This window comes from Falco cherrug, chromosome 4 (genome assembly GCF_023634085.1).
Source record: "Falco cherrug isolate bFalChe1 chromosome 4, bFalChe1.pri, whole genome shotgun sequence".
Lineage (NCBI taxonomy): Eukaryota > Metazoa > Chordata > Aves > Falconiformes > Falconidae > Falco > Falco cherrug.
In genome coordinates, this window is record NC_073700.1 from 95,134,285 (window position 1) to 95,148,145 (window position 13,861).

At 44.5% G+C, this 13,861-nt stretch overlaps 1 protein-coding gene across 1 annotated transcript; it reads right to left on the reverse strand.

Moving 5' to 3' along the window:
• Window positions 1–557: 557 nt before the first annotated feature.
• On the reverse strand, window positions 558–13,200 carry SFRP4 (secreted frizzled related protein 4). The gene is made up of 6 exons (XM_055708794.1): window positions 12,587–13,200; window positions 12,361–12,441; window positions 12,207–12,272; window positions 9,379–9,577; window positions 6,220–6,283; window positions 558–3,788 (listed from the first exon to the last, which is right to left on the reverse strand). The coding sequence occupies exons 1-6, from the start codon at window positions 13,182–13,184 to the stop codon at window positions 3,600–3,602; spliced, it is 1,197 nt and encodes a 398-aa protein (XP_055564769.1). The 5' UTR covers window positions 13,185–13,200; the 3' UTR covers window positions 558–3,599.
• Window positions 13,201–13,861: the final 661 nt, after the last annotated feature.

Sequence of the window (13,861 nt, forward strand, 5' to 3'; positions counted from 1 at the left end):
TAAGAGCTGTTTGAGTATTTTGGACTGGAATATCTTCTTTTTATTTGTACAGGAAGTATTTCTCAGTTATATGCAATGAGTGGACAAAAGTAACCAAGTTGCAACACTGAGTTGAATGGGTCATTCAGGTTCAGGTCTTGTTGGAAGGAGGTTTATGGGGTGTTGTTGTTTTTTTTTTTTTTAAGTGTGGTTCATAAAGAGTTCTGATTTGCATTTACAGTGAACTTCTAAAATGGTGCCAATTATTCACAAATAGAGTAAATATTTTTTCAGGTTTCATTCTTTTGGAACAGAGATTAGAACATTCAATGAAAATATTCAATGGCACTTCTTACTAAACCAGGCACATGTGTGAGGGAGGTACTAAGAAACACACCAGAAGCGTATGTTTGGTGTTCCGGGCAATTTTTATTTTAATTAAAAAAATGCCAAGCCCCTCAGTAGGAAGGCAGCTGTAACACTGAGAAGAAAAATACTTGACACTTCGAGTTTTGGCCTGTTAATTTTTCAGCTATAAATAGGTACAGTAATTACTTCACCCATCAGTGAACTATTTGGCCTCTCTGCTAAACTGAGGTTTCTTGGCTTTGGTGCTGGGGTGCACCAACACAGCAATGACACCACCTGGCCATGGACATGCACGAGGAGAGGTGAGTCTTTTTGACACATGCTGGGGAGCAGATGTGGTGAGTGGGGCACGTGGGGACACATTTGCCTGTTCGAGCAGCCCTCACTGCTCCAACATGTGTTTCACGCCTTTGCAAGGGAAGGCCAGTGGGGTCGTTCTGAGTCTAGATTTAGCCAGCATTGAATGTCACGGTGAGTTAATGATTGTAAGGAATTTTCAAAATGGAGTGACTTTAGGCGTGTTGAATTGGGTTGACCCGTGGCTTCTTAAAAAGTAGAAAAAAATGGATTCAGGAAAACACACTACCTTACTAATTCATCCCCCCTGTCTGCCCATCTGTTCTTTGTATTACGATATCCCCTGCTTTTTGTTGTATTGCCTTTCCTTCTTGTGTATTTTTGCCATATCAGAATGGAAGTTAGTCATAATAAAGCATACATTAAAATGTCAAGGAGTTTGGAAACACTAGGCTCAGTACCTCAAAGTTTATTCCAACTATCAAAAAATGAAAAAAAAAAAAGTTTGATTTAAACAGCTGTAAAATATTATGTAATGTTGCTATGAAGTCTAGCTAGCTGTTCCAAAAGTTTCATTCAACAAACACACTTGACTACGTTCACAATAAAACCTGTTAGAGTGAAACATCACAACTTTGGTATTTGTTATTTCAACATCACATTGATAGGACTGTTGTTCATTTTTAATAGCTAGCCTTACATGTATTTATTGGGGCACTTTAAATTGGGATTGATCAATAAGTAATCGAAGCTTAAGAACTCCTGCTACACAGTAGATAAAACTATTTTAGAAGCCTTCCGATCATATTGATACTTTAGAACATGCTTTCTTAAGTCAGCGTTTTCAAACTCACCTAATTTAGTCACCTGCAGTGAAATCCTGTCTCTTTTGATTTTGATTTCAGTTTTTCCATTTCGTTGTACAGGATTAAGATTTCACCTATAGTCTGCATTTAGGCACCTAGGTTTGCTGTCTGTTTTTTTAGACATGTCAAAACACACATATTTCCCACTAAAGTCAATAGATGCTATATATGCTCAGCATTCCTAGCACCTGGATTGAATTTGGAATCTAACTCTGCAGATGTTCCATGGAGATAAAGTTCTGCATCTGCCCAGAATTAGCAGCAAGGGCTACACTCAGATGCTGACCTTTGCATATTTTAACCAAATGCTCATATCTCAAGCAACAATCATGTAGGGTTGGGTTGGTGGGTTTTTTTCCTGAACTACCCTATACTCTATTATTCTATTTTCCTATAACACCTCTGTCCCTTTGTTTTAAGCGTTCTAACTTGGCACCTGTGTCTTCAGCTCGTGTCAGCATATTACCAAGTACATTGTTGCTGCTACCAAAATCACTCCAGCATATTCTGCCTTGAATTTCTTTCAAGCAAATTTCCTTGGGCTTCTTGCAATGACAAAGATCAATATACTGACGTGAACAATTGTAAATCATTATGTTAACCTACACAGAACTCTCTCTTTTTTTTTTTTTTTTTCTTCTTCTGATGTAGACCCTCTCTATTTTAGAAATTCTCATTTTGTTTTCTAGGTACCAGAACTGCCAAGTCTAATCCTTAGTTTTGCTGCAGGAATTCTTGAAGTTCTTTCAGATGTCTGTCATGAGCTCTTACGATGTTAATGTAGGTGATCTTACGTGTTAACAGAAATTGGACTCTGCTCTCCATACTGCCTCATCCAAGCACAGCTTAGGAGGAATAGCATAAATGCCATCTTGGAGTTATGTCAACTAGATTTATATCGCTTTTGCTATTTTAATACCTCATATGGCAAATGTTAAGTCAGTCCATAACCAAAATCATCTGCTTTGTCTGTGACCCCTTCTATGGTAAATGTGACCTTCTGATCAGTAAAACTGCAGATAGCCAGTTGTTTTGAGAAGTTCATGAATAGAGACAAGCCTCACTTTATTTATTTATTTATTTATTTATTTATTTGGTATCAGATTTAGAAATATGGAGTCAAATAATAAAAAACTATCCAAATGAACACTGGGCCACATGGAGCCCTATCTTCTCCCTAGTACTGTACATCAGCTGTCAGTTCTGTTTAGAATAATACATCTATTCCAGTTTTCATAACAAAGCTATATTACAGGAAACATAAGTGTTAACTTTTAAGAATCCTACAGATCTGTTTCACTTTAATCTGTCCTTTTAAAAAATACTGATTTTTCAATTAGATGCTTAAATATATTTGAAATTATAACAACAGAAGCCAGCCTGAAGTACAATAAAAAAAGTCTGCTTTCAATGCATTTTTGCTAGACAAACCCACAAGATCAAATACTAACACTGTAAGCATATTTTTGGCACACACGTAAGTATAATCACATAATGCATACCCAGATGCTTATTGGTAAACTACACTTTTGAACGCGCTGAACAAAGGCTGTGATTCCAAACGGCAGACAGATTCAGCTCCAGCAGCTGCAGTAGTGGCTGCCCGAGATGCCTGCCAGAGGTTACCATCCCTCTGCTGCTCCTCAGCTGCCATGGCACTCGGCTCACCAGACTCAGCCACAGCCTAACTCACCCACTGCTACACCAGTGCACTTTCTGAGGAGAGAAGAGATGCCCCATGCAGCTCTCCAGCCTCTGGCAAGAAAGCAGAGCAGGCAACCGGCACAAGGAGTTAAAACCTCTGGCAGCCAAGGCTAGTTCTATCTAGAATTGCAAATCAGAGCCCTAAGATAAAGCTCAGTCAGCTTGAATATGCCTGCCACATATTAGCGCAAACCTACACTCTGTGGCTTGCGGTGGCTTGAAAGGAAAAGCAAACCTTTTAAAAGTAAAGTGCAGCAAAAACGTTTATGTAGAAACTGCCATGAGTTTTTAAGTCGATGAGTTCTGGATTAATAAAACAGGCCAACAAGCCAGATCGTGACCCTCATCGCGCAGGGAAAGTCTTTCCTTTGGGAAATTTCACACTCATACTTTTTTAGGGTTGGTTTCTTTCTGGCCAGTTCTTACTTTCATGGCCTTTTTGGGGCCACTGACCAGTGGGTTGGTGTTCTTGGTTGATGGTTTGGAGGCTCCACTCTGCCCACTGCGTCCTGCATTCGGGTTCTTACTGCGGGCCGTTCGCAGCTTTTGTTCCTGCAGTCTCTGTTCCCACCTCTGTAGAAATGCAGAAGACAAAGAGGCTGAGTGAGGGAAGGACGTAATCATAAATAATTATGGCTTAATCAAAGCTACCCTGAACCACTGAGACTAGAGCCGCTTTTAGCAGCTCTGTGCTCTATCCTACAGGGCCACTGATGTCAGTATGTTCTGGCTGTCTGCAGGGGGAACCCGCCCCGTGTTGCTGAGTGGGGGAATTTCCACGATACCAGGTGATGAGAACAACCGCACATCTCACGTGCATGCTGCACGTGAGTGCACATCTCACTCCTTCTCAGAAATCCAGGGGAGCTGGCACCATCAAGAAGACAGGATCTGCACATTGGAACTCCTTTGCAAACCCCTTCTTTGCTGTCTTACTGAACGTGTTCCTCAGAAAAGTCTGCAGAACACAGGCTATCCTTTCATTATGCATGAAAAGACACCGCTACAAGAGAAAGTGGTATCTGTTTTTCCCTGGGGTGGAGAGGACTGGGCACGAAAGAGCTTATCTTACGGACAGACAACAGAGATGCCCACTGAAATCACAGTGTTCAGAGTTGCAATGGGATGGCTGTGAATCATGCACCTGCAGCTTTATTCAGCAGCATCCCTGAGAAAGTTTGGAAAGCAGTAAGAGCCATGAGCCCACCAAAGAGAACAGCTGTCAGATTTCCAAACCAAAAAGTACAGCGGATAGAAAACAGGTTCTTTCAGTGAGGTTAAGTGGTCCAAAATATGGAGAGATCCATGACCCTGCAGCAGAGCCTGCAGTCTTTCACCTCTAGGAATAGAAATACTTATTTTAATGAAAGCAAGGTAGATAGTAGAACATGGAAAGGGTCTCATCTCTCACCATTATTAATGAACTTTCGATTCTGAAACTCCCAAAGGCAGGAGCTTTTTCCAGTGATCAGAGCAAGAGCAGTGCTCTTCAGCTTTCCTATTTAGTATCTCTGCACTGACCCTGTTGCAACCAAGACTCTTGTCCTGGCTAGAGAAGGGACCAGTCAGGTTGTGGTTATGTTAACAGCCATCTTCTGTGGTCCACAGGAAGCTCAAAAAATCATTTTAAGTGGTAACTCAAGATGAAAGTTGGATTCAAGTCTTCAGAGATGAATGATGGGCATTAAAATGAAGATGACACCTAGCTCCATACTGGCTATCTTTGTGTAGTCAGGGTCTTCATAAAAAAAACCCTATCAGCAGGCTTTTAGGTGTGTCCCACTCAAGCACGTTTAAATGAGGATTTACTTTATGAAACCATTAATATCAGAAGGAATGACGCATGCTTTGAGCTGTATTTTGTTTGGCAGTCATGCATCTACTTGACAGTCTGGAAATGAATGTGCAAACAGGTTTCAAGACACAATTAGAAATGACAAAGCAGTGTGAGGAAGCCACTAAAACACACTTTGCCAGTAACAGGCCATTAAGTTGACAGCTAAGGGATTTCAATAATCCGAGTCATATGTCAGTATTCTCCTAAATCCCACATTGCAATGTATTTATTTTTTAAAGATTGAAAGCATATCTTCCTTTTCACACATAGGTTTTACATGAGTAAGTGAGGAGAAAAGGAAATGATAAAAGCGCAATAAGTTGGTCTGTAATCTAAAAGCTTCTACTGCTGGATCCATGAATCTTTTTTCCTCCTCTCTATCAATTGCCAGTCAGCTCATGATTAAAGTAAATATATATGTATGTCCCTGATGCTCTGAAACCCTTTCTAAATTCCAGAAATAAATTTCTTCCATCTCTAAAATGTGGGGAAGAGTCAGACATTGATCCATCCTTTCTGTTATAAAGAGGAGTTTACAAGCAGGGAGTGATAGCAAGTGCTATCCTGAAGACCGAAAAAGCAGAGGCACCTGCTGCTCCTGCCTCCCAGCTCTCCACACTATAGACTTCTCCTTCCATTACTCCCTGAAACCAGTGAGGGGATGCCCAATACTTTCAGTGGGTCTTTAGCGGGAAGTAGCTGGTGCAAAGTCTGTGTCTCCAGCCTGCAATCCTTAATACAGCAAAGCCCATTTATCCAAATTAAAAAAAAAAAAAAAAAAAAGTGGATTTCAACTTCCTTTCTTACCTGATGCGGACTGTATACTCATCTGCATATCACCTATCTGACTGTTAACTTGCCTTAGTAGTGATATGAAATAAATTCCTAGAGTCATTATTGTAATAAGCCAGAGTTCACACAAAGATCATATATCCATCTTATTTAGGGACAGTTTCAGATAAAACAGAAATAAAGTTTTTGAGACTACAATTTTCAAATTTTCACTTACACCGATACGTAATTATTATGCATGAAAATATGGAAGTGAAAATAATAATACCCAGAGGTGTTATGGATCTCTGAAAGTCAAGCAAGTTATTCAATGCTGAAGTAGAACAAAGGTGTTTTATCAAGAACATCATCATTCTTTTCATTGGTTGTATTTACCTTAAATCTTTTGTTTAGTTGATCCTTCCATTTTTCAACTAGACATCCATCAAGAAGCATCAACCTGAAAATCAAAAAATAAACAGAAGTTATAGACATTTCTGATTTTGATTCCCGAGATGTCATTCCAGATGATTATATGCAGACTGAGGTTGAAATACACCAGCAGGTACTGGTACTAGCAATTTCTGTGTATCAGATGATAGGCAGAAAAATACTTTTCTTCATCCCTAAATGCTTTCTAATGGATTTCTATGTGCTTATACTGATACTTCTGAAATTCTGTTCTAAACTCTGTAAAAACAGAAAATAGTTTTCCCAAGAAATCAGATTTTAGAGCCAAAACTGCAGTGCATGGCCAACATTGAGAAAACATTTAGAGTCCTTTGTCTCACCTGCAGCTATTCTGCAGGGAAAAGTTGTCCCATCTTGATCACTGTTAACAAAGTTATGGGTTGGGTAACATCCCATGAAACTCTTTAAATGTATATGTACATATATTTTTAATTATGCCCACTATATGTTTGTGTGTTTGTTTGCATGCAGAAGAGTAGTTTAAACTAATGTGTTTTACTTCTGAATTAAAAAAAACAAACAACTTTTTCACATGTACGAGTTAATACAGCTCAGCTGACGAGTGGTAACGTATTAACTGATCACTTGCAATCAACTCCGTTTCTACTTACAAAACGTGAGGACAGTATTATGTATTTCCTACATGTAACTACTTAGCAAGTGCTTTAAAGTGAATTTGGAAGATGTTTGGGCAGTGATACTTGCCTACCACTGAAATCTGGCTAGCTCCTCTATGAAAATAATGAGTCTAGATGTTATGAAATGAACAAATAAAAATATAACTATTAAATGTATATGCCTTAAACAGCTTCTAAAATGGTTTACTCTAAAGCAGTCTGATGTCATACCTTCAAAGTCCCAACCTAGAAACAACCATTGTATTGCACAGGTATGCTGGAATTACTGTATCTCCTCTACTACTAACTATTTAACTATTTTCACTTTCCCCACCCCCTTCTTTTCCTCTCTCTCTCTCTCTCTCTCTCTCTTTAAAAAAGATACTGGGCTTTAATATGCTCTAATATAATTTACCTAATTCTGGAAGGTCTTACTTATGCATCAGTGTTATAAATCATTATAAATGCACACAATTTCATACAGCACTTTGCCAATGGGTGAAGTTTACACAGCATAGCAGGGCCTGACCTCCAGTTTCCATGAAAGCTTTCCTTCTCACACCAGTTCAAAAAGAGTGCAAAATGCTGCCACTTGTAGCCGTTAGCCACTGTGCATCCACTTTGCCCACACATAAAAAGACTACAGTGAGCGCAAGCCCTAGAGAATCAAGACCAACATGATACACATCTCTTTTTCTTTCCAAGGAGAGATTACAGAATTAACGTACAGGGTTGAAGCCACAACAGGGTGTACATCTGATGCAGCTTCTGTTCAGGTCAAATTGTGGAGTCAGACCCTAACCCTACTGACAGGCAACGGGTGTTTTGCCATTGACTTCAGTGGAGATACAGCTTCCACCCATTTTGCTTCTGGCATTTTAAAAAGCTGCTGTAACTCAAAACCTTCTGTTTGCATGCCACCGAGTTCAACAGGAAACACATATAATAGTTTATGTTTCTTTTTCAAATCCCTTTTAGTACATTATATGAAATTAAAAACCTCAGTGACCTTTAAAAACCATCACAAAATATTTACTGAATGGTGTGCTTTTCCATAGTAATGGAGAGCAGATTGTGATCTTTCACTTTTGAAATCTCCCCTTCCTGACAGCCTTCTGAGGGTCCTCTCCAACAAAGCCCTGCAGCTCAGAGCTCCTCGATCGCAATCTTGGTTGTGGTCCTACGGCGTGACTCAGAGCATGTGTCCCTAAAATGGCTCACACAAATAGAGGGCTCTACATTAATCTTCGTGAAACACTTCCAGACCCGGAGGGGCAAGGTGCTATGTAGTAATAAAATACTATGGCTGTTAGCTCACAAGAAAAGTGAAGGTGATAAGGTATCAGGTGGCAACTTTTAGAAACACCTATAAAATGCTTCTAAAATATCAGCATAAAACTCATTGAAAATACAGATATGGCCCATCAAGTCCTGCACGTAAATGTTTTATGGTCCTTACAAGTGTGCGTGGTCAGTTAACAGTCACATCACTGTATGCAAAACCAGCCTGCACATTTTACAATGTTACACATTTCACAGCCTTCCCTCTGACCCTCAGCACACAGGCACCTGTACCTACCACGCCACAATCTGTCCTGTTGGCCTCTGTCACTGCTGGTGCAGTCGGGGTGCTAACAGGGATGGGATGTCCCCTTCTGCCTCAAGGACCCAGGGAGAAGGGGGAGCTGTGATTCATCACTCCCTCCCCTCCAGACCAGCGCGCTGGATTTCCTTCCATGCCTGGGGCTAGGCTGACTGCCAGATGAAAGGTCTGGTAAAGTTAGTTTTGTTTTGTCTTTTAATCATAGAGCAGGACTGGCAAGCTGCTCTGAGAGTATTTACTTTTCATCTGCCATCCAGGAGCCAGAGCTCCAATGGCTGCAGATTTGGCTTGTCCCGGTACAGCTGCGGGATTAGAAACATCTCACTGATGGCACCAGTCTGAAGCATGGATAGGCCAGTGGAGAAGGCCTGGCTCTGTCTCCAGCAGCTCTGCGGACAGGAGATGTGTATCATCTCCTGTCCCCTCCCCTGGGGTCGGGGAGGCAGAGCTATGCCGTCCACATGGTCCTGCCAATATGGACCACCATCTACAGTCACCATCGGGCTTGTAGCACATGGAGCGGCTCATACCTAAGGAGAGAGGTCCTGGAAAAAACACTCCGGAACAGCTGGAGATGCCTGAACCACTGCACGATGCATTCAGCAACATGCTGTCGGCACCTAATGCCACCAGAGTTTATGTGTGAGCCAGGTTTTGTAAACACTGCATCGTGGCGCAGAGCTGAGGCTGATTAAGTGGAAAAAGTTAATTGTGAATGTAATTGAAACATATAGGTGTATATGTGAGTTACCCTAAGAAAACCTATCAGCAGGACATGCCCACGGTGAGGAAGGGAGCTGTTCCTCATTCCCATCCATCACAGGTAGCTACAACACTTTCCTGCACCACGTTGCCGGGGCTCACCTGGAGCGCCATTCGTAGCACATGATGAGAACATCCTGCTTTGGCTGAAGAGGTGGACACTGGCAGGAGGAATTTGTAAGAAGAGGCACTTGGGACAGAGGAATTGGCGTTGAGGACTTGAGTGTGTCTTTGACTTCCACCACAGTCGTTACCTCGTTGCAGTTCCCTCTCTCTACGCTTTTTACTTTAGCATGAATGACTGCAATTAGAAAAATACAGGCGTGAGAACAACAAATGGCCTTAGACATTGAAACACATTTCAGAATTAAATAAAGCAAATTAAATTGAAATCTGCTGTTTCAGCTGTGAAAATTGAACTACTTCTTCATGTGTGAGCACGTTCGGTGGCTCAGAATAAGAGAGGCCTGATCCCAGTTTGGTTTCCAGTAGGGCTGTTGATAACTGCAAAATGAAACACGTGCTTCAAACTTGGCCAGATCAGGCCAAGTGATTTCTCCTGGAAGCACATGCACAAACAGCTCCTTTGATTCAGACTTGAACAACGAATTGCATGAATCTGATCCATTTTATAGCCACATCTGGGTATTTCCAATTAAGTGATGAATAATTTGCCTCACAGAAAGGGTAAATTCAGTCTTTTCAATAGTAACATAATTTCCCTGTATGGTGTATCCATAAAAAAGCCCTTTTTTTAATATAAAAAAGATGGGAAGGTTTGAAACAAGTAGTCAAAAACTAAGAGGCTTAGGATTGTCATGATTTACTTGGTATATACTTTTTTCAACTTTTGCCTTTGGATTACCCATCAACAGTAAGACACTGACATTAAACAGTCTCTGAAATGGGTTCTTCTGAACACACAAACATTCATATTTTTACCTTTTATTGAGGAATACAGCATGTCTGAATGGATGCCAGAAGGTGTGGCTGTGTAGATTGCCCTGAGGATGCCCCCTGGCTAACTTTGTACCTGCAGACTCTGGCAGTACCTACCACTGCAGCATTTCACCCCTCCTCTCTTGTGAGAAGTACCAGATCAGAGAAATCAAGTACAATTTTTAAACTAAGGACTTTGTCTCTAGGAAATGTCAAAATAGGAAGAGTCTTATTATCACAAAATACTTCAGTACAAGAAGCAGGAGAAGTGAATGTACCACAGAGCGATCAGCCTGCATTGACGCTGTCCCTGGCAGCCACCAGGTCAAAAGCCTTCAAATGGACCTCCTGACATCTGGAATAAACGTCGCATGTAGACAACCAGAGACAAGCAATTGTAACGCAGTCTGGATTTTATGTGCTAACTTTATCAGGGCATGTGTAACAGCCACAAAACACATGAGGGATTTCACTCTTGGAGATTCACAATCCATTTTCAAGTCTGACTTGAAACCAAGTTCTGACCAGCTGGAAGCACAATTTGGCTGTATATATTAAATGATTTCAGAAAAAGTTTGATTTTATTTGTAACTTGTTCTGCCTTGTCTTGTCTCCCAATTAATTTTCTGTATAAGCATTCTATTTCTTTCAGAAAAGGCTGAATAAAAACATCTCTCTCAAAATAAAACCACTTTGATTTCAGAAATTCAATGGAATTAAATTTTGGACCCCAACCTAAGTTTTTATTCAAGCAACACTCCTACTGAGGTCACTGGAATCAAAATTTATATAACTAACACCTGTATTTCATTTGAGAATAGTCATTTTATATCACTGCTTTTTCATATATTTCAGAGAAGCATGGAAGTTCATTGTCCCACCTGAATATATCACTATGTTGTACTGAGAGAAATTAAGAATTAGACTAAAATAAAACGTATTATATAAATGCACCAAAATGCCGTAACAAAAAATAAAAAAAAGTGTACAACTACCTAAGTTAGATGTTTATTTATTAATTATTCCCACCAAACTGGGGTTTGGATTTTTTTTTCTATACTAATAAAGAAGCAAATAACCACAAACTTCCTTCCATTTGATATCAGATAAATAGGAATGGAATGGATATAATAACCGTATTGCGTAAGAACTGAATAAATCCCTTGAAGAAATAACTGTCATCTGAGCAAAAGCCCATAAATTGAAAAGACCATGATACCTCATGTTAAATTCACAGTTAATAGGGGTTTTCTATTGATGTTAGAGACATTTAATCTGGTATTTATCTAATCCTAATCGGAGTTCTTCCTGACTCCCAGCACCAGAAAATGGGAGGGGGGGGGGGGGGGGGGGCAAGGGAGAAGAGGGGTGAATATTTAATTGTATTGCCAGTATGTCATGCAACAAATGATAAAGCTATCGGCCAGCTCCTCGGCTGGATGGTGAGCATTGTCACTGAATTCAATTAATCTCTGACAATTCCGCCCCAGATGAAACCCTGGCTGGTAAGTAAAAGAATACAGGAATTTCTAAGTAATAACTTTTTACCTTGCTTCAGCTTCGTTCACACTGATGAGTTTTATTTAGGTGATAAACTTCTGTTTATTCCACCTGCTGGATGGAAACAGGAGCTGGCCGAGCAGCACCTGGTTATGCTCACATTAGACGTAACTGCACTTACTACAGTGACCTTTCCAGTAGTAAGCAGCCTTTCTGCAGGGCGACCTGTTGATGCCAGTGCACACTACCAACATTTCTCTGCTTTTGGCAGAATCGCACTATCCTCTGCGCAACGCCTACTACTGCCTGCACGAGCGGTGGGGTTTGGAAGGGGACGGCTAGGTGCCCTCGGGGGGAAAAAAAACCACTGGGAAAGGCTGCCGCTGGATGGGCCTGGTGTGGGTGCAGCACCCCCAGGGAGCTGCATAACTCACGGGGGGCACAGAGGGGGTAGGACCGGCAAAGGGAAGCACTTTCCCCCGTGCACTTACTGTAGCTGTAGTTCTTGGCCAGGTAGGTCGACAGCGTAGGCTTTGTCTTTTTGCACCGGCATCGCTCTTCAAAGGAAGAGAAGGGGAAACGGTTGAGGGGTGTCAGGGGGGTCTGGCCCCGGGGAGGGGGAGGCAGGGGGCGTCCCAGTCTCACCCTGGCCACGGCTTCTGCAGTCGGGCTCCGGGGGTCTCTCCGGCACCAGCACGCCCTGCGTGAAGTCCGTCCACTTCACATCTGCAAACAGAGGTGCGGCGGGGAAGGAAAGCCGTCGGGGAGAGGCTCCCGGGGCAGGGGCGCGGCGGGTCCCGCAGCCCCCCTGCCCGGGGCGCCCCGCGGGGGTTGAGGGGGTCCGCCCTACCGCCGCCCCCGGGCCGCTCACCCTCCGGCAGGTCGGTGACGATGGCCTCGGGGGAGATGCAGACGCCGCGGTCGTAGACGGGGAGGTCGTCGCAGGCGAGGCTCTCGGGCCAGCTGTGGTTGTAGCGGCGCATGATGGGCTCGCAGCCGTCGCGGGCGCGCTGGCAGACGGAGCGGCACGGCTTGATGGGGTCGTAGAGGAACTCCAGGGTGCAGATGGGGGCGTACATGGCGCAAAGGAAGAAGGCGAGGACCGGGCTGCAGCCGGTGCCCACCAGCTCCTCGTACTGCTCGATGGCGAGGACGGCGTTCTCCTGGGTGCTGTGGTGGAGGTGGTTGGGCATGCGGGTGATGTTCCAGGGCATGGAGCGGCACATGGGGATGCGCACCGCCTCGCACGGCGCGCCCTGCGCCCGCGGGCTCACCCGCAGCCACAGGGACACCGCCACCAAGGCGCGCAGCATCCTCCTCCTCCTCCTCCTCCTCCTCCTCCTCCTCCTCGGCCGCCGCCCGCCGCCGCCCCGCGGGTCGCGGCGGCCCAAGGGCACGGAGCGGCGCTGCCTCCCGGCGCCCGGCTGCAGGCAAGTGGCGGGAGCCGCCGCGCCGACAGCCATGGACATCGCGGGACGGCATTTATACCGGTGGCACGAGTGACGTGGGGCCGAGCGCGCTCCCTTGGCAGCCCCGCTCCTCGGGGGGGGGGGGGGGGCGTGGGGGGTGTGCGCGCGCGCGTGTGTGTGTTTTGCTGTGCAGGCACGGTGACATCACCTCCACCCCGTTTAATCCCCCGGCGACATCACTGCGTCTCCCGGCCGCGGCTCCAGCTCCGTTTCAGTTTTCATCTGTGTCATAAATTCCTTCAGGTGGAAGAAGGGGGAAGGGGGGGGGGGGGCAGGGAGGGGGGTCAAACCCAAACCACACGCATCTGCTCGGACGCGGGGAGAGGGGAGGAGGCAGCGGGAGGGACGCGGGAGCCGCAGCCGGACCCCGTCCCGTCCCCCCTTCCCCTCCCCGGAGCTGAACTTGGCGCTGCATTTTCCCAAGGGCCACGGAGCAGAAACTTTGTGCGGGCTCCGGCGGCCGGTCCCGCCGCCTCCAGGAGCTTGCAGGGCTCCTCCGCGAGCTCGGCACGGAGGCGGACGGGGATGGGGGGATGGGGGCGGGGGGTGGCTGCTCTTTGGCCGGTTTGCTCGGGCCGGGGGAAGCGGCGGGGCTGACCCGCGCCGGGAGCGGGCGGCGGGGCAGGTGCGGGGCCGCTTTGCGGTCAGCCAGGCCCCCGCTGCGCTCCCCCCGCCGC

Excerpts from the sequence above, each read along its gene's own strand:
- SFRP4 (XM_055708794.1), bottom strand. The coding sequence starts at position 13,184 with ATGTCCATGGCTGTCGGCGCGGCGGCTCCCGCCACTTGCCTGCAGCCG. Across the intron at positions 6,284-9,378 it reads TGCTACGAATGGCGCTCCAG|GTTGATGCTTCTTGATGGAT; the intron begins GTGAGCCCCGGC and ends TTTGATTTTCAG. Across the intron at positions 3,789-6,219 it reads AACTAAACAAAAGATTTAAG|AGGTGGGAACAGAGACTGCA; the intron begins GTAAATACAACC and ends GCATTTCTACAG.